General features: G+C 44.2%; 1 protein-coding gene across 6 annotated transcripts in view; it reads left to right on the top strand.

The window, feature by feature from the left end:
• Positions 1 to 27,791, top strand: part of ERBB4 (erb-b2 receptor tyrosine kinase 4) — an 828,249-nt gene that overhangs the window by 762,655 nt on the left and 37,803 nt on the right. For all 6 annotated transcript variants that reach the window (XM_033170891.1, XM_033170926.1, XM_033170900.1 and 3 more), the window contains 2 exons: positions 24,134 to 24,289; positions 26,411 to 26,486. In XM_033170891.1, the coding sequence (XP_033026782.1) occupies positions 24,134 to 24,289; positions 26,411 to 26,486 (232 nt within the window). The remainder of the gene's footprint in view (positions 1 to 24,133; positions 24,290 to 26,410; positions 26,487 to 27,791) is intronic.

Here is a 27,791-nt window from a genome sequence, read left to right as displayed (position 1 = left end):
AATCACAACAAAAACATAAAACAATTCATTAAAATACAGATTAAAATACAATTTAAAATTAAATCTAAACTGCAGCCTCATTTTTAAGTAGCCCACCAATCACACCAAAAGAACGAAACATCAGGTTGATGGAGCTGCAGGAAGATCAGTCAGGGGCAGGAGATCACAACAACACCCTTTGTATCTCAGTCTTCTCATCAAACATTTCACCCTCTCCCTGGACATCCAAGTTTATGAAACTCTGGCCTGCTCAACACATGCAGTGTAGAAGGCAGTGCACCATTTCAGACTCCTGGTGTAGGAATCTCATCTGTTTAAATGTTTCCCAGCTTAAACCCCCTGCAAGGAGGAAAACAGCAGAGCAGCAAGTGTGCTTGGTGTCTCCTTGGTGTGCTCAGATTTTTGTTGTGCTTATTTGTTACCTGCAGGGAGTTTTTAGTGGGTGGGAGATTTCAGAAAGGGCATTCCCCACCAGCATCCAGAAGGGGCATAGCTCATTCTACCAGCTCAGGACCTCATCATCTCATTCTGCTCCATGTGCACCCTATTGACTGTTGTATTCATTAATGAGCCAACATAGGCTTTCTCAGCTAAACTGGCACTGAAAGTGAGCCTAATTTCTAAAATGTCACAGTGGGGACCAGATGTCTGTACTCATCTTCCCATGGGTCCGCTTGCCAGTGGAGTTGAGCAATTAGCTTTGCTTGTTCATGTCCTGTAGGGAAACTTCTATTTGGCGTTCTTTTCTGGTTAGTCTTAAGAGAATAAAGCCAATTGCAGTAGGTGGGTAGCAGAGTCCAATTGGAATGTAATCTCATTACACCTGCCGTCAATTTCAGTAACTGATATTGAACAGCAATCTCTTGGAGCTGATCTGCTAATGTTCTGCGATAAAAAGGAGGTGTGGAGATTTTATTTCATTCTTTCCTAGGATTCTAAGACACTAATGTATCAGGTGTCGAGGGAAATTGAATTAGCCGATGAAGAAATTGAACATTTTATGTATTTTCCCCAAATTTTTAATGATTTGAATCCTTTGAGATGTTGAATATTGCACAAACCCGCCGTACTCTATAAAGCAGAATTCCAATTCCGGTAGAAATGAATAGTGCAACCTAGAATTTTTTTGTGCTCGTTTCCTTCTTATATCAAGTTACCACTAATGCACTATTATTGTGTCAATGACATGTTGCAGAATACATGTGCAAAAAAGCGTCAGTCTGGAGGGGCCCTCAGTCCTAAGATTTTTCAAATCTAGAGTGATAAGACTTACCAACACTTATTTCTTTTGTGCTTAGAAAATTTTATTCTTCAGCTCTTTATTCCACTTTTTATTAACTCCATTTTCTCTCTCTACGGTAACAGTAAATAACCTTGGATAATTGGAACACACACCATGTCCCTCATTTTAATACATGTGTGGCTTGTTGAGATGCAAGCATGTTCAGAACAAAGAGCTCTCTGATGGTCCAATGCTATGCATGTTTACTTGGAAGAAATCCCTATTAAATCCACTGGGATTTACACCCCCCCCCAAATAAATGGACATAGGATTTCAGCCTCAGTGTGTCAAATAAATAAATTGATATTTAAATTGGTATTAATTCATATTTTGTCTTTGGGACTAGCCTGTAGAATTCATCCTGTGAATTAATCAATTGGAACAGAATTCTGATTCATTGTTTTCACAGAACCACACACATCTCATATCTTTAAAATGAAATCCTAGCTAGCAAGGCATGGATAATAGCTGTTAATAGATCTATCCTCCATTAATTTGTCTAATCATTAAAATGTTAGAGGCCATCACCACATGGCTTAGTTCTGTAAGTTAATGATTATTTCCAAGTCTGTTCTTTAAGCCTCTGCCCTGTAAATTATAACAGCTTTACTCACTTTTTCCATTAAAACTTCCCCTTTGTTCTCTTTGGTTTCTCTCGAGTTTCCCAGTTTCTTTTGAGCATATCATCTTGACCTAGCAATTGCTATATGCAGGCTGTCTTGGTTTTCCAGCTATTGAGCACCAAGACACAAACAGACCCTTTGAGCCCACAATGCTCATTATCAGCAATAATAAAAGATCACATTATGCTATTGAATAATCATGCTAGTTCTTGCATTTTAGAAAAGTGGGCAGCAAAACTTCTTAAACCATAAAAGAGCACCATAAAAAGGTCTTCATTTGAAACATCTTGTAATTCTTTGGGGTGCTGATTCATTATTAGTTTTGCATCCAGAGTTAGTAAAGGTGGGCTCACTCTACAAAGAAAAGAGTATTACACATCTATGTTTATTCACTCACGAGTCTTGAGCCAATTTTTGGTTAACTAAATGAGCGGCCTGATTTTCATAAATGGCTAATTTCTGCATCTTCTGTTGATTACAGTGGTGAAAATCAAGCTCTATTGAAATGCTTGACTTTGGTTTATAAAGACTAACCTTTATGTCGGTCCTCCTACCTGTGTGATTTCCCTTCTGCCATAATGCAGGGGTTCTGCAAATCACTGAGATGTCCACAATTAAGTGTGATTGTTCTTAACCAAAAGCAAGAATTACTGGGAAATGCTTTGGATATAAATGCCTCATTTTTTTGTTTCTGTTTTACTCAAACCATTCGTGCAGTATACATATGTTCCAGTCGTGTGCAAAGGAGGATAACGAGATTGCGGAGAATGAAGACACCCCTGTGTTGAGAGTTGCTAGGAGACCCCTATGCGGCTATTCCCCTCACAGAACTATGATTCCCATTGTGTCCTGGGAGGAGGGACTGGAGACTTTAGCTCTGTGCGGGAAATAGGAGTCTCCTAACAACTCTCAGCAAACTTAACAAACTACATTTCACAGGATTGAGGGTATGGGGAGGGGAGCCATGACTGTGGTATGATACTTCTTTCAGTGTATAGCGCAATGTATGAGGCCTACAGTAGCACATATTGAATCTAGGGGCAGAGTAAGGGGGGCGTAGGGGTTGGTCCGCCCCGGGTACCGCCCTGGAGGGTGACACTCGGGGCGGTGCCCTGCCCCCGCGATCGGGGCACGGCAACTTTTAAGGCTGTGCTGCTGTTCACACGCTGCCGCCTTAAAACTTGCCGCACGGTCGGAAGGGGTGCCGGCCGCTCGCGCCCGCCATCTTGGTGCCATCTTGACGTCAGAGCGCACACTCTCTAGGGAGTGGCACCCCGCCCCCAGGGGGTGCCCCCATGTTTTCTGCCCCGGGCAGCAAAGTGGCTCCCTACGCCCCTGATTGAATCAACCATAATTTCTTGGACAGAGGCGATACTTTCCCCATCAACTGATTCCACTGTGATCATGATTATATCTACCGGTATATTTGCCTGGTTGACACATTACATTTTTCCACCTGAGCATACACTTCTTATTAATCAAAACTACTTACATATAGAGAAAAAGAGTAGAGTGTGCATAATTTTGGATAATTTGAAAATCATCATCAGGTTTCTCCCATCGCCCGCCCGCCCCCTCAAACCAAAAGGTTTGTTTGTATGTCTATGTAATCATAGGATCATAGAGTTGGAAGGGGTCACAAGGGTCATCTAGTCAAACCCCCCTGCAGTGCAGGATTTTTTTCTGCCCAAGGTGCGGCTCAAACCCACAACCCTGGAATTACAGTGGTACCTATGGTTTTGTACTTAATCCGTTCTGGAGGTCCTTTCTTAACCTGAAACTGTTCTTAACCTGAAGCACCACTTTAGCTAATGGGGCCTCCCGCTGCCGCTGCGTCGCCAGAGCACGATTTCTGTTCTTATCCTGAAGCAAAGTTCTTAACCTGAAGCGTTATTTCTGGGTTAGGGGAGTCTGTAACCTGAAGCATCTGTAACCCGAGGTACCACTGTAACTGCCTCATGCTCTACTGACTGAGCTATCCCAAGCAACTACCGCTAATTCTACAATAAATATGTCACTTCAGATAAAAGTTCATCAGCACTGTTTTATTTTGTAGTTATTATTTGCATCATAGATTTTTTTATCCACAAAATCTTTCATAGAATATTTTATTTCTCATAATTAAAACAGTCAGAATTAATGACAGGCTAGAGAAGCACACACCCCATAATACACTGAACTGTTTTGGATGAGTAAAACTGTTAATACAGTTATTATTTCAAGGTGAGCTAAGCCTTGGCATAAAAAGACTACATAACACTGGTCTTGAAAGACCTACATTGGCTCCCAGTAAGTTTCTGGACACAATTCAAAGTAACACTGAGGTCCAGTGCCAAGGGCCCTCTGGCGGTTCCCTCGCTGCGAGAAGCCAAGTTACAGGGAACCAGCCTGAGGGCCTTCCCGGTAGTGGCACCCACCCTGTGGAACACCCTCCCATCTCATGTCAAAGAGATAAACAACTACCAGACTTTTAGAAGACATCTGAAGGCAGCCCTGTTTAGGGAAGCTTTTAATGTTTGACAGACTATTGTATTTTAATATTTCGTTGGAAGCCGCCCAGAGTGGCTGGGGAAACCCAGCCAGATGGGCGGGATATAAATAAATTATTATTATTATTATTATTATTATTAGCATTACATTTTCATGCAAATATAAAAGCCCGAAATAGAAAACACAGTAGAATTCTCGAATTCTCAGAGAGTAATTCAACTTTTGCACAAACACTTAGCTAATAAAAATGAAGAGGAAATGCGGTAGTGACCTTTCAAACAAATTCACGCTGACTATAAAAAAACAACAAGTATCTTTTAAAACTCTGCTCAGTCTGATGCCTGAGAAGTGCATGTCGTCTCACAAAGTTCATGTTTTCTCTTTCTCGCCTATCAGCATCCTAAAATAGTGCTGCTGTCTCTTTTCTGATGGCCACACTAATCCACATTCCTCTTGCGGAATTAGCCCTGCCAGGACCAGTGACCCCATTAAACATGCCAAAGGTTCTTTCGCTTCTGGTAGGGTTGATTCATCACTATATTGTGGAACTGGAGAGCGTGCAGTAGAAATGCAGTAGGATCAAATGGGCAGGCGGAATTGGGTCTGGTCGTAACTGTCCTTCGAAGGGCCTGTTTTCCAGCTGCTAGCGCCCTGCCACGAACCCTAACCTGCCGCTGCAGAGGACAGCTCAAGGGAGGGGGCGAGGAAGGCTATTTCACACCAGGCAGCACAGGGGCCTGGCAACGCCTCTGCCGCTCCTGCCTAGGCTCTGCAAAGGAGGACTAGCAACCACTCCAAAAGCTGTTTGATCTTCTTGACTGATCCATTCCTATCCCTTCCAGGCACACACACACACACACACACACACAAACACCGAAGAAGTGAAATGTGTTTTTGGAGAGGGCAGGAAAAGCTGCAAAATGGGCAGAAAAGAAAGGAGCTGAGATGTTCAGAATGTGGAAAGGAAGTGAGAAAATGAGCATTTTACTTGTTCGTTTGGCAGCATTTAGCTTAAAAGGAAAAAAAGCAATATATTGGAATATAGTCATCCTTAAGGAAGAATTGATGCTTTTGAATTCTGGTGCTGGAGGAGACTCTTGAGAGTCCCTTGGACTGCAAATAGGTCAAACTTATCCATCCTTAAAGAAATCAGCCCTGAGTGCTCCCTGGAAGGACAGATCCTGAAGTTGAGGCTCCAGTATTTTGGCCACCTCATGAGAAGGGAAGACTCCCTGGAAAAGACCCTGATGTTGGGAAAGATGGAGGGCAAAAGGAGAAGGGGACAGCAGAGGATGAGATGGTTGGACAGTGTTCTCGAAGCGACTGGCATGAGTTTGGCCAAACTGCGGGAGGCAGTGGAGGACAGGGGTGCCTGGCGTGCTCTGGTTCATGGGGTCACGAAGAGTCGGACACGACTGAACGACTGAACAACAACAAAGGGCTGATCTGCACATTCAGAGAAAGCAAATGGCCTGGCTTCACTGGGGCAGCACTCAAGAATTCACTCTGGACTTTTCTGGGGCAAGCTGCAATGTTTGTGCTGATGGCATGTTCACCATAGTGCAACACCGAATTTCATCCTTAATTATTATTTTTTTAAAATTAACTTCCGTAGCATTCACAGGTGAAAAGCAGGGATGTGACACCATCAGTGGTATCTGACTAAGTCCTGCTCAGAGTAGACCCACTGAGATTAATGATTAAAGTTAGCCATATCCATTAACGACAATGGCTCTCTTCTGAGTAGGACTTGAATTGCACACCACTGTAAAAGCTATGGGTGGAATTCAACTGCACACTAAGGCAATCTTTCCATTAGGTCAAGCATTCCTAGTTGCCGGAAAGAATGACGCGCCACTCTTCGTTGCCTGCATGCTGCTCTGAGGATTCTCCCCCCCCCCAAAAAAAAAAAACCAAGTCAGTTTCAGGGATGCATGCAGGGAGAAGAGGGGGGAAGAAAAAAAAAAGTTTAGAGATCCTGTCGTAAAACAGTAATAAAACAACTGAAAACTGAGGGGGGAACCCAGCAGGAAACACACCAGAATTGGGGCGGCATTTTCATAAAACATTCCAAGCCAGTGAGTTCCACAGTCCGAGCATCACTAATGAGAAATCCATGTCCTTCCTGACGGACATGGAGCAAGACCTCTTCTGATGGCTGTAATGTGTGGGCAGGTTCATGGGGCCAGAGACGGCCCTTTAGATATCCCAGCTCCAAACCGTTTAGAGGTTTAGAGGTAAGACACAGCACCTTGAATTGGCCATGGAAATTAGTTGAGAGCCACTTGGATTTAATGTTGGAATGATACAACAGAACAAACAGGCTATGTTAAAGCAGAAAAATTGTAGCTTGATGTGCGGGGTTTTATTTTGTGGTAGAGCATTCACAGATGATACTGTCTCAGGGGTACTTTTCTCAGTGTGTCGCTTAGTATGTTTTGCCCAAATTTTGTGGGGCAGAGCCATGCAGACTGCTTGACGAATGGTATTCAGAGCTACGGTCATCCAACAAATCATAATATATGGCTTCTAATTAGGGGTATGTGGAACTTTGTAATTTTTTGCCCTGCTAACTTCCCAAACACAGTTATTGCATCCTTTGAGTAATTTATATGGATGTATAATTTTTCCAGTCCCCCAATGGTTGTTTTGTATCTTGCACTGTGCATGCACAATGGACCTCGATGTATATACTTTGCTATTCAAATAGCTTGCTTTATGTATCCAGCCATTCTAAATAGTGCTCATTATAGCTTTCCATTCAAGCAACAAACTGGCTAGCTATTGTGCACCCATCTGGTTTTGATCATCATTGTTCCTTACTCAAAGCAAGAACAGAAATATTGCTCTATCCCTACTCCTGAGGCAGAATCTATGGGATTTTTCAAAACCATTGCACTATCAGCTTTGATTCTAGTGCCTCCTCATGGAGGCACATTAATAAATACCAAATATATTGATAAACATCAGAAGTTGGATCAAGAGACTTCTAAGGAAGATTGAGCTGGCTATGCTCTCCATAGACAGAGGGATGTAATTCTTGAATTTACCAACCTGCCTATATGTTTCCAGAATCCCATTCCAGGACCCAACATCTTGTGCCACCAATGGAAAACAATACCTTGTTTCTCATTCTGAGCCACAGAGAGCATCACAATTGCAGCCAGAAATAATAAATCAAACAGAGTGTTAATTAATAGAAATAATTTATACCAGAATTTGTGTTTTCTCATGGTGGAAGTAGTGTATCGCAAGCATTATTTGTAAGGGAAAACAGTCACTTTGGAAACAGAGGGCTGGGTGCACAGTGCTCCTTTTCTTTGTAAGGGGATGGGGGCTGGACAAAGAGAGAGGCCAGTGAACTGAAGGAACTAAAAACTGCATTAAACTGCACGTGCTGCAGCCCTAGAAATCATTTTAGATTTGTTTAAACCCAAATTAATTGAGGAGGAATGGAACAAAAAAAAGGAACAGAACAAGGAAAATCCTTTCATCCCTTGCCTGTTTTGCCTTGCCTGGAGAAAAAATTAACTATAGCCCTCAAAGTAACTCCAGATTGACTTTATCAAAATGAATAGGATTTTTAAATTAAGTGGTTTGATCATCGTAGCTCATACTACCTGGGGTAGTTTTGACACCTAAGGAAATGGCATGAATTTATGTGTATGCATGGTGGGTTTTAAAAATAATAATTATTATTATCATTTTTTTACTCCAGTGAACTATATCAGACAGTTACTGCTGCAAAAACTGTGTTCAGACTTAGCAGTACAGAATCTAGTTCTGAAATACAGAATCCAATAGAATTGCCAGAAAACTTGAAAAACTTTGTTCTCATTCAGAATCAGGGTGGGGGTGGGGAAGTAGGTTTCCTGCCATTATGTGTCACGTGACTTTACTTGCGTACACACTTATGCTAAAAAGTATGAAAATGGAAGCAAAAAGAACTGGGGATTCTGGGTGTATCAGTGCCACTCTGCAAAACAGGTAATTCTGATCCTTGAATTGCAGAAGGGTTTTGTTTGGGAGTGGGATTCAGGAGCAATCCTAGTCTCCTTTCCGGTGGCTGGGCTAGGTAGCCTTCGAGGACCCTTCATCTGTATCAAAGTCATTCAAGTACCTAAAACTAATATCTTTCTGATGTCAGTGGGCAGATTTTCAGATGTGCCCAACTTCTACAAAGATCCAAGAATCTCACACCTCAGCTGAAGCTCCCTGATGCTGCAGTCACATGCTTGCAACTAGAAGTCAGCCTGGATAGCTCAGTTGGGTAGAACATGGTGCTGATAACACCAAGGTTGCAGGTCCAGTCCCTATATGGGACCACTGCCTATTCCTGCATTGCAGGGGGTTGGACCTCAGGGTCCCTTCCAACTCTATGATTCTATGTCTCTGGTGGACCATATATACTTTTGGATGTAAAGTGATCTCAGCTTCCTCAGTCATGAATGGTAAATAGGTGAGTAGCATTTTCAGAGTTCCTACCAGTGTGGTGTAGTGGTTAAGAGCGGTGGACTCATAATCTGGTGAACTGGGTTCGCGTCTCCGCTCCTCCACATGCAACTGCTGGGTGACCTTGGGCTAGTCACACTTCTCTGAAGTCTCTCAGCCCCACTCACCTCACAGAGTGTTTGTTGTGGGGGAGGAAGGGAAAGGAGATTGTTAGCCGCTTTGAGACTCCTTAGGGTAGTGATAAAGCGGGATATCAAATTCAGACTCCTCCTCCTCCTCCTCCTCCTCCTCCTCTTCTTCTTCTTCATGAACCACCATAGGCAAAGTTAGATTGGTAGGTTACTTATACCATTCTACCATGTGGTGATTTATCCTCCTTGAACTACTGCGGCTGCTTGCAATGGGACATAAATTGTCCTTTGTGGCAATTACTCAAACAACACTTGCTGAGTAACGGTCTATAGGACCTGAATTCAAATATTAAGGACAAATGGAAACTAACAGTTAATACAAGGTTTCAGAGTAATAATGAGAAAGTGATAAAAATAAGTCTAGTACCTAAGACGATTCCGCATACATAATGGAAGGTTCAAACACGTATTGGGTTTGATTAAAAGGATTCCCGTCAGTATATGATAATTAAATTGGGGTGATTGGACCACTCTGTGCAATATCTCTTTGAGCAACTAGAGTCTCCTTTTCATCCATTTCAGGTTCTTCCTTCTTTTATCTTCCCATTAGCTGCTGCCGCCTAGGTATAGGCCAGGGGTCGGCAAACTAAGGCCCGCGGCCTGGATAAGGGCCAATTGCCTTCAGGATCCGGCCCACAGACTGTCCATGGATCGGCGTGGGGATTCTGTTCGTTAGGGCTGCGCCATTTTTTCCCTGCGCCATTCCATTTTTTTCTCCTCTCCCTCACACACACTGTGGCGGCACCTCCTCCCTCCCTCCCTCCTCCTGGCTTCTCCTCGCCCTGCCTAGAGGAGGAAGGGGGCTGGGCTGAGCTGGCTGAGCACCATTTTAAGCAGCCCCTCTCCGGAGCCAGCCCTTTCGTGCCGCTCATCTTCCCTCCGCCACTGCCGCCGCCCTGGTGCTCCTGTGGGCCAGGGAGCGGAGCGGACGAGCTCGGCCTGCCTACCCACAAGAAGCAGCAGCGGTGGGGAAGATGACTACTTACCCGCCTTGCCTCTTCTTCCAGCTCCTCCCCCCCCACCCCGGTGCCACTTCTCCGGCCCGCCACAAGGTCTGAGGGACAGTGGGCTGGCCTGCGGCTAAAAAAATGTTGCCGACCCCTGGTGTAGGCACACAACAAAATGGTTCACATAGTGGAGGCCCTGGAAGAGATAAATGGTTCTCAGATGTCTAGATTTAATGACTTGAAATTCAGATAGAGTGGTATGTATTTAAATGAATGAAATGTTGGAAGCAGGGGAAGAGTCAGTTTAGCGGACAGACTGAGGTTTAATCAAATTGCTCGTCAAATATTCTAAAAACACAGGATGGCCATTTCATAGTGGCCACCTCAAATTTCAGTGGTAGGAACAGGCAAGGTTTGAGTGGAAATGGGCCCTAGGAATGTGCCCTGTGTTAGAATCCTACAACCTGATTGCACATGCAAGCAACCACTGTTTTCCTACACAGCTGTCTATGCAAATGCAGCTCCCCCCTCAAAAAAAAAGAAGCACAATGGGGAGGCAGAACCTCAAGATCTAAGTGATGCTCAAAGCTGGGAAATGTGTTATGGTACATGATGTCCCCAGTGCATTTCCTCAAGTGCAAGGCCTTATTATTCTGTCTCATTCAGTCACTTGTGGTTGACTTAAAGAATGCTGTTTCAGAATTGAGATCATAGAATGGTCAAGTTGGAAGGGATCACCTAGTCCAGCCCCCTGCAATGCAGGAATAGGCAGGAAGGGCACTGGCCAGGTCTCTGGTGGTAAAGTGGGTGCCAGGGAGTGGGAGGTGCTGCCACCAAGCCAGATATGTTGGAAGTGGGTGGGAGGGCAGCGAGGGGCTTGACGGCAGGGGCTGAGAGCTCAGAGGTGAGGACTGGAGGTCTTAAGATGGCCTGGGAGTGCCACGGATGCAGGGAGGTGTTCCACTGAGGCCATCCGGAATGCAGCAGCACCTGAACCAGGGCCATCTTAAGCATATCCGGCGCCGTGGTGCAAAGCTCCCTCCGGCGCCCCCCCCCCTTTCCCAGAGTTTTTTAGGGAGGACGGCGCTGCCAGCGGGGCTGGAGGAGGCGGGCAGCGGCTGGAGGGCAGCTCCTCCAGCGGGGAAGAGGTGGAGGCTGGACGCGGCGCCTCCTGGCTGAGCGGCTGCTTCATGCCACGGTGGCTATGGCATACGGAGGCTCCGGGCACAGAGCTGCTTTGGCAGGCAAGGGCGGGAGGCGCCGCATCCAGCCTCCGCCTCTTCCCTGGTGCCCTCCAGAACTTGGCGCCATGGCGCCCCGCACCACTGGCCTCTATGGGTAAGATACCCCTGATCTGAACCGAGCATCTAATAAATTGAGCTACTTTTGCGGTGGAAGAAAAGGGGAGGGAGAGGTGGCTCGGTTTGCCAAGCACAGTTTTAAACTCAGCCAGAAGGAAATTGCAGAAGCAGCGGTGGAGAAATTCTTACTTCACCGAAAATCCAAACTGGAGAATATCCAGTGCTGCTTTAAACAGCATCCTGCTTGTTTATTACCAATAGAGAGAGTACGAGGATAAAGGGAGCTAAAAGCAGGCCTGCACAAATGCACACCCTGCTGGCAGCAGCTTCATTGTGTGGGGAATAAGTGGCCAGAATCCCTCCCATTGTCTCAAGTGCCAATGAGGCTTGATTGCACTTGCTCTTTCTCTGCAAACCGGGGAAGGCTGCACTTGTATCTGTTAATGTGGAAGTTGCATTATTAATGGGCTGCACACTCCATTGATTTTTAATTAATTTCTAAAGAGACACAGAGGATAACTACTGCAGCCCACAGACATCTCAACACTTAACTGCAATCCACATCTCTATTGATCTGCTGCCCGAGAAGCAGAATTAATCCATTTTAAATACACTTCTTGGAGAAAGTGCATGCGGTACACAATGCACTTCCCCTGTTGTAATTGTATTGGCAAGAGGTCAGTAATGGACAGCAGAGCAGGGTGGCTAGTGTTCCGCTGGCCTAGTCAGAAAAGCCTTTTGCATGTGGTTAATGTTTCAGGAAATCCACATTTTCTCTCTTCTGGGTAGATAATAACTAAATCATTAGAAAGATGGTACTCATAGCTCCCTTACAGGACAGAATTATAAGATCCTGGTGCTACAGACATATTTTTGCTCTCCTAATAATCCATGATTATCCCGCTGGTTTTTAAGAAGAAAACATAATGTTTTATTATCTAGCTCACAATGCCAGAGTTACAATATTGTGCACACACACACACACACACACACAGAGAGAGAGAGAGAGAGAGAGAGAGAGAGAGTATATATAGTTGCACAGTTTCATTGCACGTTTTCACTATAATTGTTGTTTCAGTATTGCAGCCATTCTTCCTGTTGACATTCTTGACGCATCCATTTCTTACACAGATGCAGTCCTTTTTGACATTTCCATGGTTTTCACGTCTGCCTCTGGTTTTAAATCGTGTATCTTAGTATTTAAATATAAGTAGCTACTTTTGGTTTTGAGATAATAAAACTACAACTAATTGTTACAAAACACGGAATTTTGAAATGCTTCTGTATTGTTTGTTGAAATAAGGCTGGCAAAAGCCCCCTTCCAGAGGAGCAGCCTTTGTCTCTGCAACGTCTCCTGCCTTCCAGTCAGTTCTCTTGCCCATTCCAATTCTCCAATTCTGACCCTCAACCTTGTATTCCTCCTCTACATTCCCATCACAGTTCATTTCCTTAAGGCCTTGGTTGTGTCCCCCCCCCCCCTGCACTGCCTCCATTTGCACAATTTATTGACAGTCAGACTTCCAGAACCATGTATCATAATAGTATGGAAATCTGAAATTGTACAGCAAATAGTCTTAAGCTGATGAACTGTGTTTCTTACTGCATGGCTCTGCAAATAGCTTCCAAGCTGCAGCAGCATAATCCTGGACATGTCACTCAGGAGTAGGTCCTCAGTAGGTCCCAGGTTAGCAGTCGTCTTCACACCAAAAACACACGTCCGGAAGGGGAGACCTTGCGTCCTCCTCCAGTCGTGTGTGGTGACCCCTCCGTCCCCAGGTTTTCGGCCCAGCACATGTGGCACTGGGCAGCAAGTGGCAGCCTTTGCAAAGGATGCGGTAAACCTTCCTTCTCCTTTTTGGGTGATTCTAAGCCAGTATCAGAATACAGAACATTTTGTAACTTCTTCAAGTTTGGCACAACATCTCCTTTTGTAGCGTGGAATAAATTAATTGATTTCTGACACCAGAGGGAAGAAATTATTATTTTGTTATATCTGTTATTTTGTCTGACACTGCTCTTTAAAACACCCTAGTGGTGTTCAGCTGTCATTCAGTGCAGAATCTGTTCAGATACGTTTTGCCAGGGATAATAGGCACTTCAGCAGTAAATGTAGATATTAGCAACCAAATAGTGGGAAATGGCAATAATGCTCCTCCACTTTTAACCTCCCTAAAGATATTGTTGTCTCTGGAATATGCCATTTGAAATCTCCACTGCTTGCTCATACTTTTAAGATGAGAGTTAGTTCATTTAATAAGAAATCCAAAATTCTGGGCATTTCCCCCCAATTGTGTTGAATTTTGTCCCTGTGTACCATATTCAGATTACATATTAGAGTGTGCCTCTCCAGGCTTCTAAGTAGAACTAGTGACCACTAGGATTGCACAAAAGGTAGGTGAATGCAAGGCCACTCTTTCCTGATGATATTGCAGTGCCTGCTTCTGAAAGGCATTTTAGGCCAAGACACCAGTCTATGTGGAAGTGTGCTGTGAAGGAAGCGGGTGGGTATTCTCCACTTATCCCTCCTATATGCCTTTACCTCAGTGATTACCGTATTAGCCAGTTTGTCCCAGAGCAGGATAAAACTGTCTCTCTAGTCCATACTACTGGGCAATAGGAAATAATCAGAGGGCATGATTTTACTGAGAATGTGGGTCCCTTTTATTCCTTAATATATATGTCACAGAAATCTATGGTCATTTCTTGGGCCCTGATAACATCTGCTCCTGCTATCTCGATTGACCAGGGTTAATCCCTAATATCTGGCTCATGCTCTTGATTTATTTTTAAAGAAGAAACACCCTCTTGTCCTTTAAGTCAGCAGAGGGCAGGCTGTGGAAACTGAGAATAGGGCTATTTGCAGGCATATTTCTATTTTCATCTAGCAAGTGCCATCAGGAATGTGGTGGTAACCACTTCCGTTCTTTAAAAATAATTTCCACATTTGGTTCAAGATCCTTACATTTATAGTTACACGTCTAGAATGGTGATATCCCTATGATTGTATGCCGACAGATGGTATTTGCAAGGGAAAGCGCACAGACATGGGAAGAGCATCTGCTCCCCTCTCACACGGGCCTTTCGCTAAGCAGCATTTAAGAGATTCATAAGGCACCTCTCAGTTCAAAAGCACCTCTCATGGCACAGGGGAAATCCTAGCCCAAGAGTCTGTTGGCGAACAAGTCCTGATGAGGATTGGAAGGAAGCTGCAGGACCTCAGCAACCGCACAGCAAAGGGCAACTCCTGTCCCACAGGATCATGAGCTTTTATGGAGGAAGTCAGTTCCGCATCTCATTGCTGCCTGACTGTTTCATCACTCCCTGAGTATTACTCTGCTTCGATGGCACTCCATGGGTGGAGGGTATTTTAAGTAGAGCTGCGTTTAAATCTGCCCTTCTGTGAATGAAACTTCTGTTTTTCTGCCTATTCTCACAGCACTTTCTGTAGGTGCTCGGTTTGGAGCTTCCCTTGTGAGGTGATAAAAAGGTAAAGGACCCCTGACAGTTGGGTCCAGTCACGAACAACTCTGGGGTTGTGGCGCTCATCTCACTTTACTGGCCGAGGGAGCCGGCGTTTGTCCGAAGACAGTTTTTCTGGCTCATGTGGCCAGCATGACAAAGCCGCTTCTGGCAAAATCAGAGCAGCGCACGGAAACGCCGTTTACCTTCCCGCTGGAGCGGTACCTATTTATCTACTTGCACTTTGACGTGCTTTCGAACTGCTAGGTTGGCAGGAGCTGGGACCGAGCAACGGGAGCTCACCCCGTTGCGGGGATTCGAAATGCCGACCTTCCAAACGGCAAGGCCAAGGCTCAATGGTTTAGACTACAACGCCACCCGCGTCCCATGTGAGGTGATAGGGTAGCCATATTTCAAAAAGTGAAGACCAGAACACCACCCAAAAGTTGCTGAGTTTTGTTTGTTTGTTTGTTTGTTTTTTACAAAAACAATTTTTGATTGACTTGCCTAAGATCTAGGAAAAAGCGCCACCTTTCAGAAGTCCCTCCCAGATGTCAATTCTGCCTTTGAAATCCCAGTAATGTCCGGGGAAATACAGGTATATGGCAACCCTATGAGGTGACCATTGGTGGCCAGCTGGCCTGCCTGCCGGCCTTTTCTCCATCCAGTAGACATTTCTGCAACCTCCCTGGCTACCCACACTTCCTGAAGTGAAAAGGCTCATGGGAGGAGTCACCTTCTGACGTCTTCCCCTGGGCTTTCATTGAAGCAAGGCCACCCAGAATAGAGAACCGCTGAGATAATTTGTGGCGTGAAAGAAAGGGCTCTCACAAACCACAAAAGTAAGGCAAGTGTGACAAAAACCTGATTCCCCCCCCCACCTACCTGTGATACTTCCCCCCACCCTTTAATAATATTTGAATGCAATTTATTTCCCCATTATTTGATGGAGAACAGTAAAATTTCCACTGCAGCACTAATTTTTCTAAATTTAAGAGGGGAAAATTAGGAAACCATTTGTTCCTTGCCAGGTGCTAGGTGATGTTTTAGTTCTATTTCCTGTGTAGGTGGAATGAAAGCATGAAACAATGCAAGAACACCAACTGTAAAGTGTTTCATTGTGTAGATACAAAGACAGCTATTGTAATTAATTGATTGCTCCTGTTCCTGCTAAGGTTTCAGGGAGACTTCCTCAACGTGCCTTTTGTTAAAACTGGTGCTAATGTCTGCTCGACTTCTTAATGTCTTTAGGCTCTGTTTCAAAGAGTGATTTGGTGTTAGAGGAGTTTGGCAGTAATTGCCCTTGTAATGATATCCTCAGCAAGGAAAAGCTTGTAGTCATTGTGATAAGGGGGTTTATCAATTGTAAGGTCAAGCCGATTCCAATATGTGTGTGGGGGGGAAGAGAGTTTTAACACTTGGGGTACTTCCTTATTGTTCATATTGTCTCGTATTAAATGGCGACATTTCCTAGGTTGGTGCCAGTGCCCAGTGCATGCTGGCTTCTCACTGAAGGTGCACCTCATTCTTACCCTTGAGAATATTTCCCTTTAGAGCCTGTAAGAGAAGGAGGACCTTTCCTCTCTATTTATTCTCCAAGAGTCACAGTTCTCTGCACATCACCTCTGGGAGCAGGCGGTACCCAGTTGTTCAAAATTTCTTTCTTGTTTATTTATTTATTAAGAAACTGTTTTATTGAGCTTCTTACACTTACCTTGCCGACAAAGGTCTGTATAGTTAAAGCTATGGTTTTCTAGTACAGTAGTAATGTATGGAAGTGAGAGCTGGACCATAAAGAAGACCGATCGCCGAAGAATTGATGCTTTTGAATTATGGTGCTGGAGGAGACTCTTGAGAGTCCCATGGACTGCAAAAAGATCAAACTTATCCATCCTTAAAGAAATCAGCCCTAAATGCTCACTGGAAGGGCAGATCCTGAAGTTGAGGCTCCAGTACTTTGGCCACCTCATGAGAAGAGAAGACTCCCTGGAAAAGACCCTGGTGTTGGGAAAGATGGAGGGCACAAGGAGAAGGGGACGACAGAGGATGAGATGGTTGGACAGTGTTCTCAAAGCGACTGGCATGAGTTTGGCCAAACTGCGGGAGGCAGTGGAGGATGGGGTGCCTGGCGTGCTCTGGTCCATGGGGTCACGAAGAGTCGGACACGACTGAACGACTCAACAACAACAACAACAACAACAACAACGCTATGATGCTGCAATAGTTTAAATTATTTTGTGCTTTGTTGTTGTTCAGTCGTTCAGTCGTGTCCGACTCTTCGTGACCCCATGGACCAGAGCACGCCAGGCACGCCTATCCTTCACTGCCTCCCGCAGTTTGGCCAAACTCATGTTAGTAGCTTCGAGAATACTGTCCAACCATCTCATCCTCTGTCGTCCCCTTCTCCTTGTGCCCTCAATCTTTCCCAACATCAGGGTCTTTTCCAGGGAGTCTTCTCTTCTCATGAGGTGGCCAAAGTACTGGAGCCTCAACTTCAGGATCTGTCCTTCTAGTGAGCACTCAGGGCCGATTTCCTTGAGAATGGATAGGTTTGATCTTCTTGCAGTCCATGGGACTCTCAAGAGTCTCCTCCAGCACCATAATTCAAAAGCATCAATTCTTCGGCGATCAGCCTTCTTGATGGTCCAGCTCTCACTTCCGTACATTACTACTGGAAAAACCATAGCTTTAACTATACGGACCTTTGTCGGCAAGGTGATGTCTTTGCTTTTTAAGATGCTGTCTAGGTTTGTCATTGCTTTTCTCCCAAGAAGCAGGCGTCTTCTAATTTCGTGACTGCTGTCACCATCTGCAGTGATCATGGAACCCAAGAAAGTGAAATCTCTCACTGCCTCCATTTCTTCCCCTTCTATTTGCCAGGAGGTGATTTTGTGCTACCTCTTTGTTATTACTGGGCTGATTGCTGTGATTACAGTGGTACCTTGAGTTACAAACACCTCAGGTTACAAACTCTGCTAACCTGGAAGAGTTACCTCGAGTTGAGAAATTTGCCCCAGGATGAGAACGGAAATCGTGTGCCAGCGGCGCATCGGCAGCAAGAGGCCCCATTAGCGAAAGCACGCCTCTAGTTAAGAACAGTTTCAGGTTAAGAACGGACCTCTGGAACACATTAAGTTCGTAACTAGAGGTACCACTGTACTGATATTGCTGGTATTTTGGTATTTTGTTCTGGTTGTGCTTTATGGTTAAGACTAGTTTGGGGGTTTGGGCTGGGTGTTCATCAGTATGCGGATGATACCCAGCTCTACCTCTCTTTCAAATCAGAACCAGTGAAGGCCGTGAAGGTCCTATGTAAGTGCCTGGAGGCGGTTGGAGGATGGATGGCGGCTAACAGATTGAGGTTGAATCCTGACAAGACAGAAGTACTGTTCTTGGGGGACAGGAGGAGGGCAGGTGTGGAGGATTCCCTGGTCCTGAATGGGGTAACTGTGCCCCTGAAGGACCAGGTGCGCAGCCTGGGAGTCATTTTGGACTCACAGCTGTCCATGGAAGCGCAGGTTAATTCTGTATCCAGGGCAGCTGTCTACCAGCTCCACCTGGTACGCAGGCTGAGACCCTACCTGCCCGCGGACTGTCTCACCAAAGTGGTGCATGCTCTGGTTATCTCCCGCTTGGACTACTGCAATGCGCTCTATGTGGGGCTGCCTTTGAAGGTGACCCGGAAACTGCAATTAATCCAAAATGCGGCAGCTAGACTGGTGACTGGGAGTGGCCGCCGAGACCACATAACACCGGTCCTGAGAGATCTGCATTGGCTCCCAGTACGTTTCCGAGCACAATTCAAAGTGTTGGTGCTGACCTTTAAAGCCCTAAACGGCCTCGGTCCTGTATACCTGAAGGAGCGTCTCCACCCCCATCATTCAGCCCGGACACTGAGATCCAGCGCCGAGGGCCTTCTGTCTGTTCCCTCACTGCGAGAAGCAAAACTACAGGGAACCAGGCAGAGGGCCTTCTCGGTAGTGGCGCCCGCCCTGTGGAACGCCCTCCCATCACAGGTCAGGGAAATAAACAACTACCTGACATTCAGAAAAAACCTGAAGGCAGCCCTTTTTAGGGAAGTTTTTAATGTTTGATATTGTTGTATTTGGTTTCTGTTGGAAGCCGCCCAGAGTGGCTGGGGAAATCCAGCCAGATGGGCGGGGTACAAATAATAAATATTATTATTATTATTATTAGTTATTGATTATATCTGAATATAATATTGAGAGTTGCCTATACACATTTTAAATAAATAAATTCTGCTGCATCTCTGTTTTGTGATTGGCAGTAAGGTACACAAGCACTAAAGTCACCAGATGTACTATATCTTTTAGATTAGTTACAAAATGTTCATGCATGTTTATATGAACTGGCTTCTAGTGGTGTTTCAAACTCGCTGTCCACTATGGTAAATTTCTATTGCTTTGAGAATATGTCTTCTAGTTCTTAAATATTTGTTTTCACTCTGTGAAATTCAGTTTGCTTACTGTGTTTATGATCCTTATATACAGTTAAATATAAGTACATAATACCATGCCTATCAGGCTTGAAAAGGTCAAATGAAGCATCCAGGATATATATATCTGAATTCTACATATCCAGAGAGCATCATTAGGTATCCTTCTCTAGCTTCATTTCGTTTTGCCTGATATCGTTTGAGTTTTAATACAAAAAATTCTTTCCGTGTGTATATTGTGTGTGCTCAGCCACCCACAAAACACCTTAATAGGATGGTGAGAGGAAAAATCAATATGTAGTTTACTGTGACTATCCTTAAGAAGATATAGTGCTAAAGTGCTTGCTATCTGCCACGATCCTGCAAAACCAAAACCAAAAAGCCAATAAGTATTTGCTGTAAATTGTCACTGTGGAACTTAGCAAAGCTGAATTAAAGGACCTTACGCATTATATCTTATGCTGCACATTATATAATGAAGCAGGAGAACAGTTTTTGACACCTATAATGACAAGGTCCCCTGGCCAGAATCCTTCTGACATGATTCTTTATCTCCTCGCAGACATAGATAAGTATGTGACCTGGCGTGTAGCACTTTTTGCAACTTCCGCCAGGAAAATTAGAAAAAAATTATCTAGCCGAGGTAGCTATCAACTGTAAAGGAAATGAATTTATTTTACCCCATCTACACCAAGCTGTAGCTTTCTCACTAAACTTTGTACAGTACATAATTGTCTATTGCAGGCACGTCCAACAGGTAGATCGTGATCACTGGACGTCTGTGGTAGATCACTGGTAGATCACTGGCTCCCCCCCGAAGAAGCTCAACAACTTTGGCTCCCCTAAAAAAATGCCCAATATTTTAGTCCTTCACCCCCCAAAAACAGGGCTTTCCTCCCCCCTCAGAAAATCTCAACAACTCTGACCTGAACCCCTAAAAATGGGCCTTCCTAAAAAGAAATCTCAACAACTTTGACCTGAACCCCTAAAAAACTGGGCTTTCCTCCTCCCTAAAAAAAAGCTTAACAACTTCTTTGACCTGAACCCCCCAAAAGGGGATAGATCACTGCCAGTTTTTAACTCTGTGAGTAGATTGCAGTCTCTTCAGAGTTGGCTACCCCTGGTCTATTGTATTATTTAACATTCTTTTTAATGTATTAGTGGCCCCGCGGTGATTTTAGCTTATAAATTTTATTGTCTAGTGTTTTAATCTGTATATTAAGGAATTTCTATAGCTTTGTGCAGATTAGGTCATGTTTTGACAATGCAAACGTTTTAAGTTTTTGTATCAAACTAGTATATATTTTATTGAATGGCATTGTATACATTGCAGCAGCCTTTGGCTATAAGCAATTATCTTGACTGACTGACTCTGGAAAGTGAGCACAGTGTCCTGCTCACTGCAGCTGAGGCATTGGGCTTGTTGGTGTGGTTGGCCTCTCAACTCAGTCTTGGCCTTTCTGAGTGCCCTTAGGCATGCGCACCTCGTGTTCTTGGTTGCCTTGCACGTTAAGATGGTGGTCAGATTTCTTCCTGCATCACCATTTCACTTCATTTCCTCACTGTGCAATGGGAAAGAGGATCCCCTTTCTTAACGCACAGCAAGGAAAGCAAGCTGAGAAAGGAGAGTCTCTCTCTCCCGGTTTGTGGGGGGGGGGCGGGTTATATTCAGAGGCGTAGGAAGGTCAGGTGGTACCCGGTGCGGAAAATTTCTTGTAACCCCCCCCATTGATTCTCCCCCCCTGCAAAAATGGTTTTACGTTATTTCATATTTTCTTACAAAGGAATAATAACAAGTAATAATAATAATAAACTTTTATTTATATCCCACTCTCCCCAGCCGAAGTCGGGTTCAGGGTGGCTGACATCGGATACATAAAATTGGTATAAAATCAAACAATAATTAAATTACCTCCTAAAAACATCTCAAAATCAAATTAAAGTCTAATTAGATGGCTTTCCACAGGGTTAGGGTTGGGAACAGTTAGTGCTTCCACTGAACCGAAATTTCAGCCTTCACGACATAGGAAAACAGCCAAGTAAACAGCTATTTTGGTGGAGGAGGGTCAAGATATTAACCGATATGCATGAAATTTCATATATAGCTATATAATCCCTAGTATAGTAAGATAAGACCTTTGGAGCAGGCATTTTATTAAAAAAAAGTTTTTTTATGAACTGCCCTAGTAGGGCAGTAAGGTTACCAGATTTTTTTCAATGAATCTGGGGACACTTTTCAACTTCAATGGATTTTGTATGGGGACTGATGTGTAAATCCGGGGACTGTCCCTGGGAAACGGGGACGTCTGGTAACCTTAGGTTATATGTGCTTTGGCCCTGCCCTCTTTGGACCTTGACCCTGCTCCCTGCCAATTTGTGGTCTCCAGCTACTTCCCCCTGAGAGAATTTTACCCTGAGGGGGGAAACATTCCACCACCCCTCAGGTAAGCCTTTGAGAAGTTAATAAGTACGACTTTTGTTGTTCAGTCATTCAGTCGTGTCTCTTCACGCCAGGCACGCCTATTTTTCACTGCCTCCCGCAGTTTGGCCAAACTCATGCTAGTTGCTTCGAGAACACTGTCCAACCATCTCATCCTCTGTCGTCTCCTTGTGCCCTCCATCTTTCCCAACATCAGGGTCTTTTCTAGGGAGTCTTCTCTTCTCATGAGGTGGCCCTTAAGTACAACTTAAGGGTAATGAATATTGCCTTCACTGGAAAAGCACATGTATGTGGCGAGGAGTTCAAATTAATTTTGGAAATTCCAGTTCTGCATGCTTATGCGGTAGTTGCTAACTACAATGTTTTTGGCTGCTTATCCAGCCCCCGTTCCTTTCTGTCTCATGGGGCTTGCTCTGCATAACGTTTGGGTGAAATGTGGGCTCATTAGGCTACAGATGCTTCACCCTTTGGCATTTCTATCATGTTAATGCCTGTGCTCGACCCAGGTGCCATCTACAGCAATCTAGTGTTTTATAGCGCTCCCCAGTATATATTGTTCATAATCATTTGACCCTCTGTGATTTATTTGCCTGCCTTTTTATTTTTTTATGGCTTTGGGTTTAATGTCAGAAACTGTTAATCCTTCAGTGTTCCAGAGCTCTGATGTTTCACAGCCAGCAGCATTGATTTGCAATTGGCAAGAGTGAATGTGCTTGCCTCGGCCAGTTAAAGCCTATTTGAAAACAATGCTGTGTAATCTGTGTCCAAAGAGGGGTTTTGGGGGGATGTGGGTCTGCTTCCAAACCTCTTCACGGTCAGCTGCTACAAAATCTATTGTAAACAGTAAAAGCCCCAAAAGGAGCAGTTTACACCAGACATCCTATATAAATTTCAAAAAATGTTCCATTGTGACTTCACCTCCTACATTTCCTAGGTTAAAATCAAATGGTTTTATGGCCATGGGTATTTTGAGCCATGACACAGCTAAAATTTCCCCATTCTAATGCTCATATAGGCATCTTTGTTTTTTTTTAATCAGAATCAATCTTTGGTGGTTTTAGTACTTTGTTACTTTTAATTTATAACAGCCTTATGAAACAGGGATAGTTTGGCTTCCATATTGCAAAATATGCATTGAGAAATGGAATCATAAAATACCAGTAATATGCTCATAGCTATCTTCTCATTTAGGTCACAACCTGAGTCAGAAAAATCTGACTGATGTCTCTCATGGTAAATACTACATTGCAGAGAGAGAGAGAGAGAGAGAGAGAGAGAGAGAACCTTCTGAGGTCCACCATTGTGAAATAGCTACCAATTTCTAGGAGCAACTTTATTAGGAGACCAGTAAAACAGCACATTAAAATATTGTCCCTGATGTCAGGTTTCACTACAGGACCAATTTGCTAATGAGCAGAAGGGACTTTTTCATAAAGACCAATTTAAATTCCTTACTGCCCATATGGTATTTGTGCACTCTGGGAAACCGTCAGAACCATTCCAGATATAGCCTTGTTACTAATAGGTTTTGAACACCAGGTCTGCCAGCCCAAAGCCATGGCCAAACCAATCTATTTTTATTCAGCATGGTGCCATTTCCTTTCCTGTGTCATTGGAAAAATTAATGGACCTAACTTAGTTGTGACCATTCATCCAGAAACAAAGTGCTCTCAAAATAAACATGTGAACATGCAGTATTTTATCAGAAATAGCCAATGGAATCCTTCAAACAAAACTGGAAGAAGGGAAGTTAGGGATCCTGCATGGAGAGACGGTTAAATTAATGCACACGGGCTCTAGCAGCTCACCTTGACGGAAGAGTGGGAAATATCAAAAGGATGATGGCCATCTTGGCAGGACCTTTGCTTCGATGCTGACACATTTCACTGAAGGCATGCCTGTTTTCAAGATCAGCTGCCTGAGGTCGAGAGTATAGTCCAAGAACTACTGAAATAGAAAAATACCCATATGCTTTTATATGGGGAACTCGCAGCTCCTTTGTTTTGTATACATCGATGTTATCTGTCCCTGTTTTATGTCTGTGAAGAAAAATAATAATTTAGAAACCCAATAGAAATGATGATGTGGGGAGAGAAATATGAAATATCTACAAAATCTAAGTCCTAATTGCAAAACTTAGCAGTTTGTGAAGGGGAACACAGATTAGTGATGGGCAAATCCATCTATTTCTGGTCTGTGCCACTTTATTCATAATTATGTTCCTTTTAAAAATATATCAAAATAGCATTAATGCATATTTCATGTGTTTTTTGTCTCAATTTACATATTTGCATGTTTGTTTTGGTATGTTTAAACTGCTGAGAACTGTGCCACAATATTCAGAGACGAGTAGAATCAGGGGAGGCAACTAAGTTCTGATCTACACATTATTCCAAGAGCTGGGAATGTTTCTAAGGTGCATGTTGTGCAAATGTTTTACAACAGTTTTACCTTAAAAACTGTTTTCAATTTAATTTTTTCCCCCTTCTTAGGGAATGATGTACCTGGAAGAGAGGCGATTGGTTCACAGAGACTTGGCAGCCAGGAATGTCTTAGTGAAATCACCAAACCATGTGAAGATCACAGACTTTGGCTTGGCCAGGCTACTGGAAGGGGATGAGAAAGAGTACAGTGCTGATGGAGGAAAGGTGGGTGTTGGATTAAATCCGGGATTTGAAAGGGCCCTGATCCTAAGCCTGTTTCTTGATAAACCTTTGGGGAAGGTGTGTTTCATGGCTCCCATCTTGATACCAGGGCTGCCCACCCATGAGACAAGGTGAGACAACTGCCTCAGGTAGCAAGATCCACAGAGGCAGCAGGTCCAGTCTCCAAGCAATGCATTGCCAGCTTCCTCAGTGGCAGAGACAGTTGGAGGTTGGATCTGTCCCCTCCTTGGCAGTGCCCCCCATGCTGCCTGTTGGTGAATAGGTGCTACTGGTCTCCTCCCACCCCTAGGGAGGAAATGATGGGAGCTGCTCTGTGGGGTCTCTTGGGCTCTGTACCCACCTCGTGTGATTCAGAGCAGGGGCCACCCCAGTGATGGGCTTTGATTCCCACTTCAATCGTTGGGTAAGGTTGATTTTATTCCCCCACCTGTTCCCGATACAGATCTTCACTCACCACTTCTACACTAGTGAGGGGGTGCCGTTTCGTGGCTTGCCTCAGGTGCTAAAATGTCTTGGTCTGGTCCTGATTGCTACCATTATAAATCTGAGGAACCACAACTGTTTCACAGTATTCTGTTGCAGGGATGCCATAGTAATTCAATATTGTTGTTGTTGTTGTTCAGTCGTTCAGTCGTGTCCGACTCTTCGTGACCCCATGGCCCAGAGCACGCCAGGCACCCCTATCCTCCACTGCCTCCTACAGTTTGGCCAATCCAATATTACATAGACAATTATCCCTTACCTTGCTTGCGTCCAATTCATTTCAATTTACTTTTCATTGGGAAAACCAATTATTGGTAGCAGGGCATGCAAATTCTTCCTCAAGCTAAGTTGGATTGAAGAAAATAGTGGCTAAGAAGCTATAGAAACTCTTAAACAAGCTTGTCGCTGGTTGTGGAAACACTTTACACCAACTGATTGGATGTTTGAGTTACTATGTAGTCAGCAGTTCAGTACATATCCCATTGAAAGTATGGAATAGCTAAATGGTATCCATTTTGCAATGCTTGTTCCTGCCAATGCACATCTGATTTATGGCCATGGTTCCTGGAAGCAAAGATTTCCTTCATGGAGGCAGGAACAGAAAAGTAGAACACTCCATAGAAATAAAGGGGTGGGTTTTGCACAACTCCTATTCCAATGCATTGCCATCATCTACTGTGAGATTTAAAAATGTTTCACCTCCATTGTTAATTTTCCAGAAGAAAAATGCAGATAGTCTTCAGTTTTAGACAGTCCACTTGGTTTTTTTAAATATACCGGTATGTTTCCCCTATAAATCTGCACTTCAGCTCACAATAAGAGAAAAAGAACATTCAGACAATGAATAGAGCTATGTTTAGATTGTAACTGATAATGTAAACCGTTAGCATATGTTTATTTTCTGAGCCTCACCATTGAGCAAGGCCAAATGATGCTCCTGAAACCAGCAGTGGTTGGCAGAGCAACACTGAGCGCCACTGCCAGTTGCTGAGTGAGGAGGGACAAGGCAGGGGGAGGTCAGTATGGTGCAGGCACAGTGGCAGGAAAGCGGCTGGACCAGGATGAGCTCCCCACACTTCTCCCCTCCCTGCAGAGGCATAGTAAGCCCAAGTGGTACCCAATGCAGATTCTTTTTTGGTGCCGCAAAGCATTGTGGGGGAACGCAAAACACTCACTGTGACTTGAAGGGGTGTGGGCGAATGGTACCCCAGGTCCAGGTAAACTGAGTAAAGCAAACGCAGCTAATGCTTTTGCAGTGCTGTGGTGAGTCCTAAGCCCAAAGCCACTTGATTTGCTCTGGCTTGTGCTTGAGGCTCTAGGTGGAGGTGCCAAATGTCACCCCTTGAAGATGGCACCTTTGTGCCCCCTGAGAGGGCAGTGCCCTGGTGAAATGTGCCAGGCTGCTGGGTGGAGCCCTGGCTGGGCAGAGCTGTGCTTCTGTGGCTCTTCCCAGCAGGAAGGAAAAAGCAAAGTGTGTGCTGTGTAAGCCAGCTGCTCCACTGAGCAACTTATGAGTTGTGGGGTGGGCATGCTGAGAGTCACCACTGAAAACCCAGGTTTGGGGGTCAAATGTCCCTTTCTACACTAATTGATTTTGCTTGCTTTCTTTTGTCACCCTAGATGCCAATTAAGTGGATGGCTCTTGAGTGTATACATTACAGGAAGTTCACCCATCAGACTGACGTTTGGAGCTATGGTAAAACAAAAGCCTGTTTCCTTAATTCATTACTTTGTATCTACGCACGGAGCTCTCCTAACCTGTTTCTGACATTTATCTTACTTTCTTTAGTACAAAGGAGGAGGAAATTCAGTGGCTGGACTCATGAGCTCTATGTAGGAAGCCTCAGGGCCCAACTACATGCTCCTTTAGCAATTAGGTTGTGGTTTTTTGAAAATTAAATACCAGGCATGAAGGAACATTGCTATCAGCACCACTTGGCAACATCTCCCACCTCTGCCATGCACAGCAGTGAGCTTTTTTTGGGGGGGGGGGGGTAATCAAATTGCCACCAATGGGAACTTTCCCCGACAAAAGCTAATTGCCATATGGAAAGAGAAATGTTTCCTTTAACCTCCCCTCCCCACAGGTGTGGTGCTGGTAGCAATCTCCCTCTCTGCACACCTGGCATTTAATTTTTAAAAACTTCATTAACCTAATATGCAGCTAGGGCATCAGCTTGGAGTTCTGGTCTTTCCTGTCTTCCAGCAGGGTGAGAGAATGACTTCTGTTTGAGACCCCAAAGAACTATATTTGAGAGGAACTCCTGCAAGTTAGGACTGTTGCTCCTACTCAAGCTAGATACGCTGTAAAGCAAGCCCTTGCCCTGAGTTTTGTTCCACACTTCCTCATCTGTTGGTTCTCTTCAAAAAGAAAAATCTGAATAGAGTTGCTAAGTTGTTTCTGTGAAATATTCCAAAATGCAATGCTACCTTGCAGTCCTTCTCTGGTGTAAGCAGCAGGTTGGTAGCAGTGCGTCACATCATGAAAAACAGTTCTTTTCTGCTTAGCTTAAGATATATAGAAAAAAAAATGCTGGGGGCATTTTTCAACACTCCTTAGAAAAGCTAAGTTGAAAAGCTGTGGATGTTTCTGGTGGTTGTTGTTTTTTAAAAAAATGGCTGATGGGAATTTTTGTACCATAAAAGGAAATTTGTTATAACACAGAACAAATAAAGTGAGGGGGGATTAAACTGATAGGTAAGCAGACTGATCATTATGGGATCCATTTGTACTTCAGAAATAACCTTACCATTTGTAAGAAAGGTCGAGCGCATGAGGAATCTCTGAAATCCATAAACAGGGAATTAGTTTAATTTAGTTAATTGGAATATCAAGCTCAGTTCATTGGCACCTGTCTGGCTGTTTGCCTCCTGAGCTCTTCCAGCTGCTGCTGGAATGATTCCCTGCCCCTTTGATAGTGGAACCAGGGAGAATGAAGCCTGCAGGAAGCAATTAAAATAAACTTGGTCATCTCTTGCTCTTGCAAAAGGTATTTGCAAC

Source organism: Lacerta agilis, chromosome 1 (genome assembly GCF_009819535.1).
Source record: "Lacerta agilis isolate rLacAgi1 chromosome 1, rLacAgi1.pri, whole genome shotgun sequence".
Lineage (NCBI taxonomy): Eukaryota > Metazoa > Chordata > Lepidosauria > Squamata > Lacertidae > Lacerta > Lacerta agilis.
Note: the sequence above shows the minus strand (reverse complement) of the source record. Positions and strands in the feature narration are given on the sequence as shown.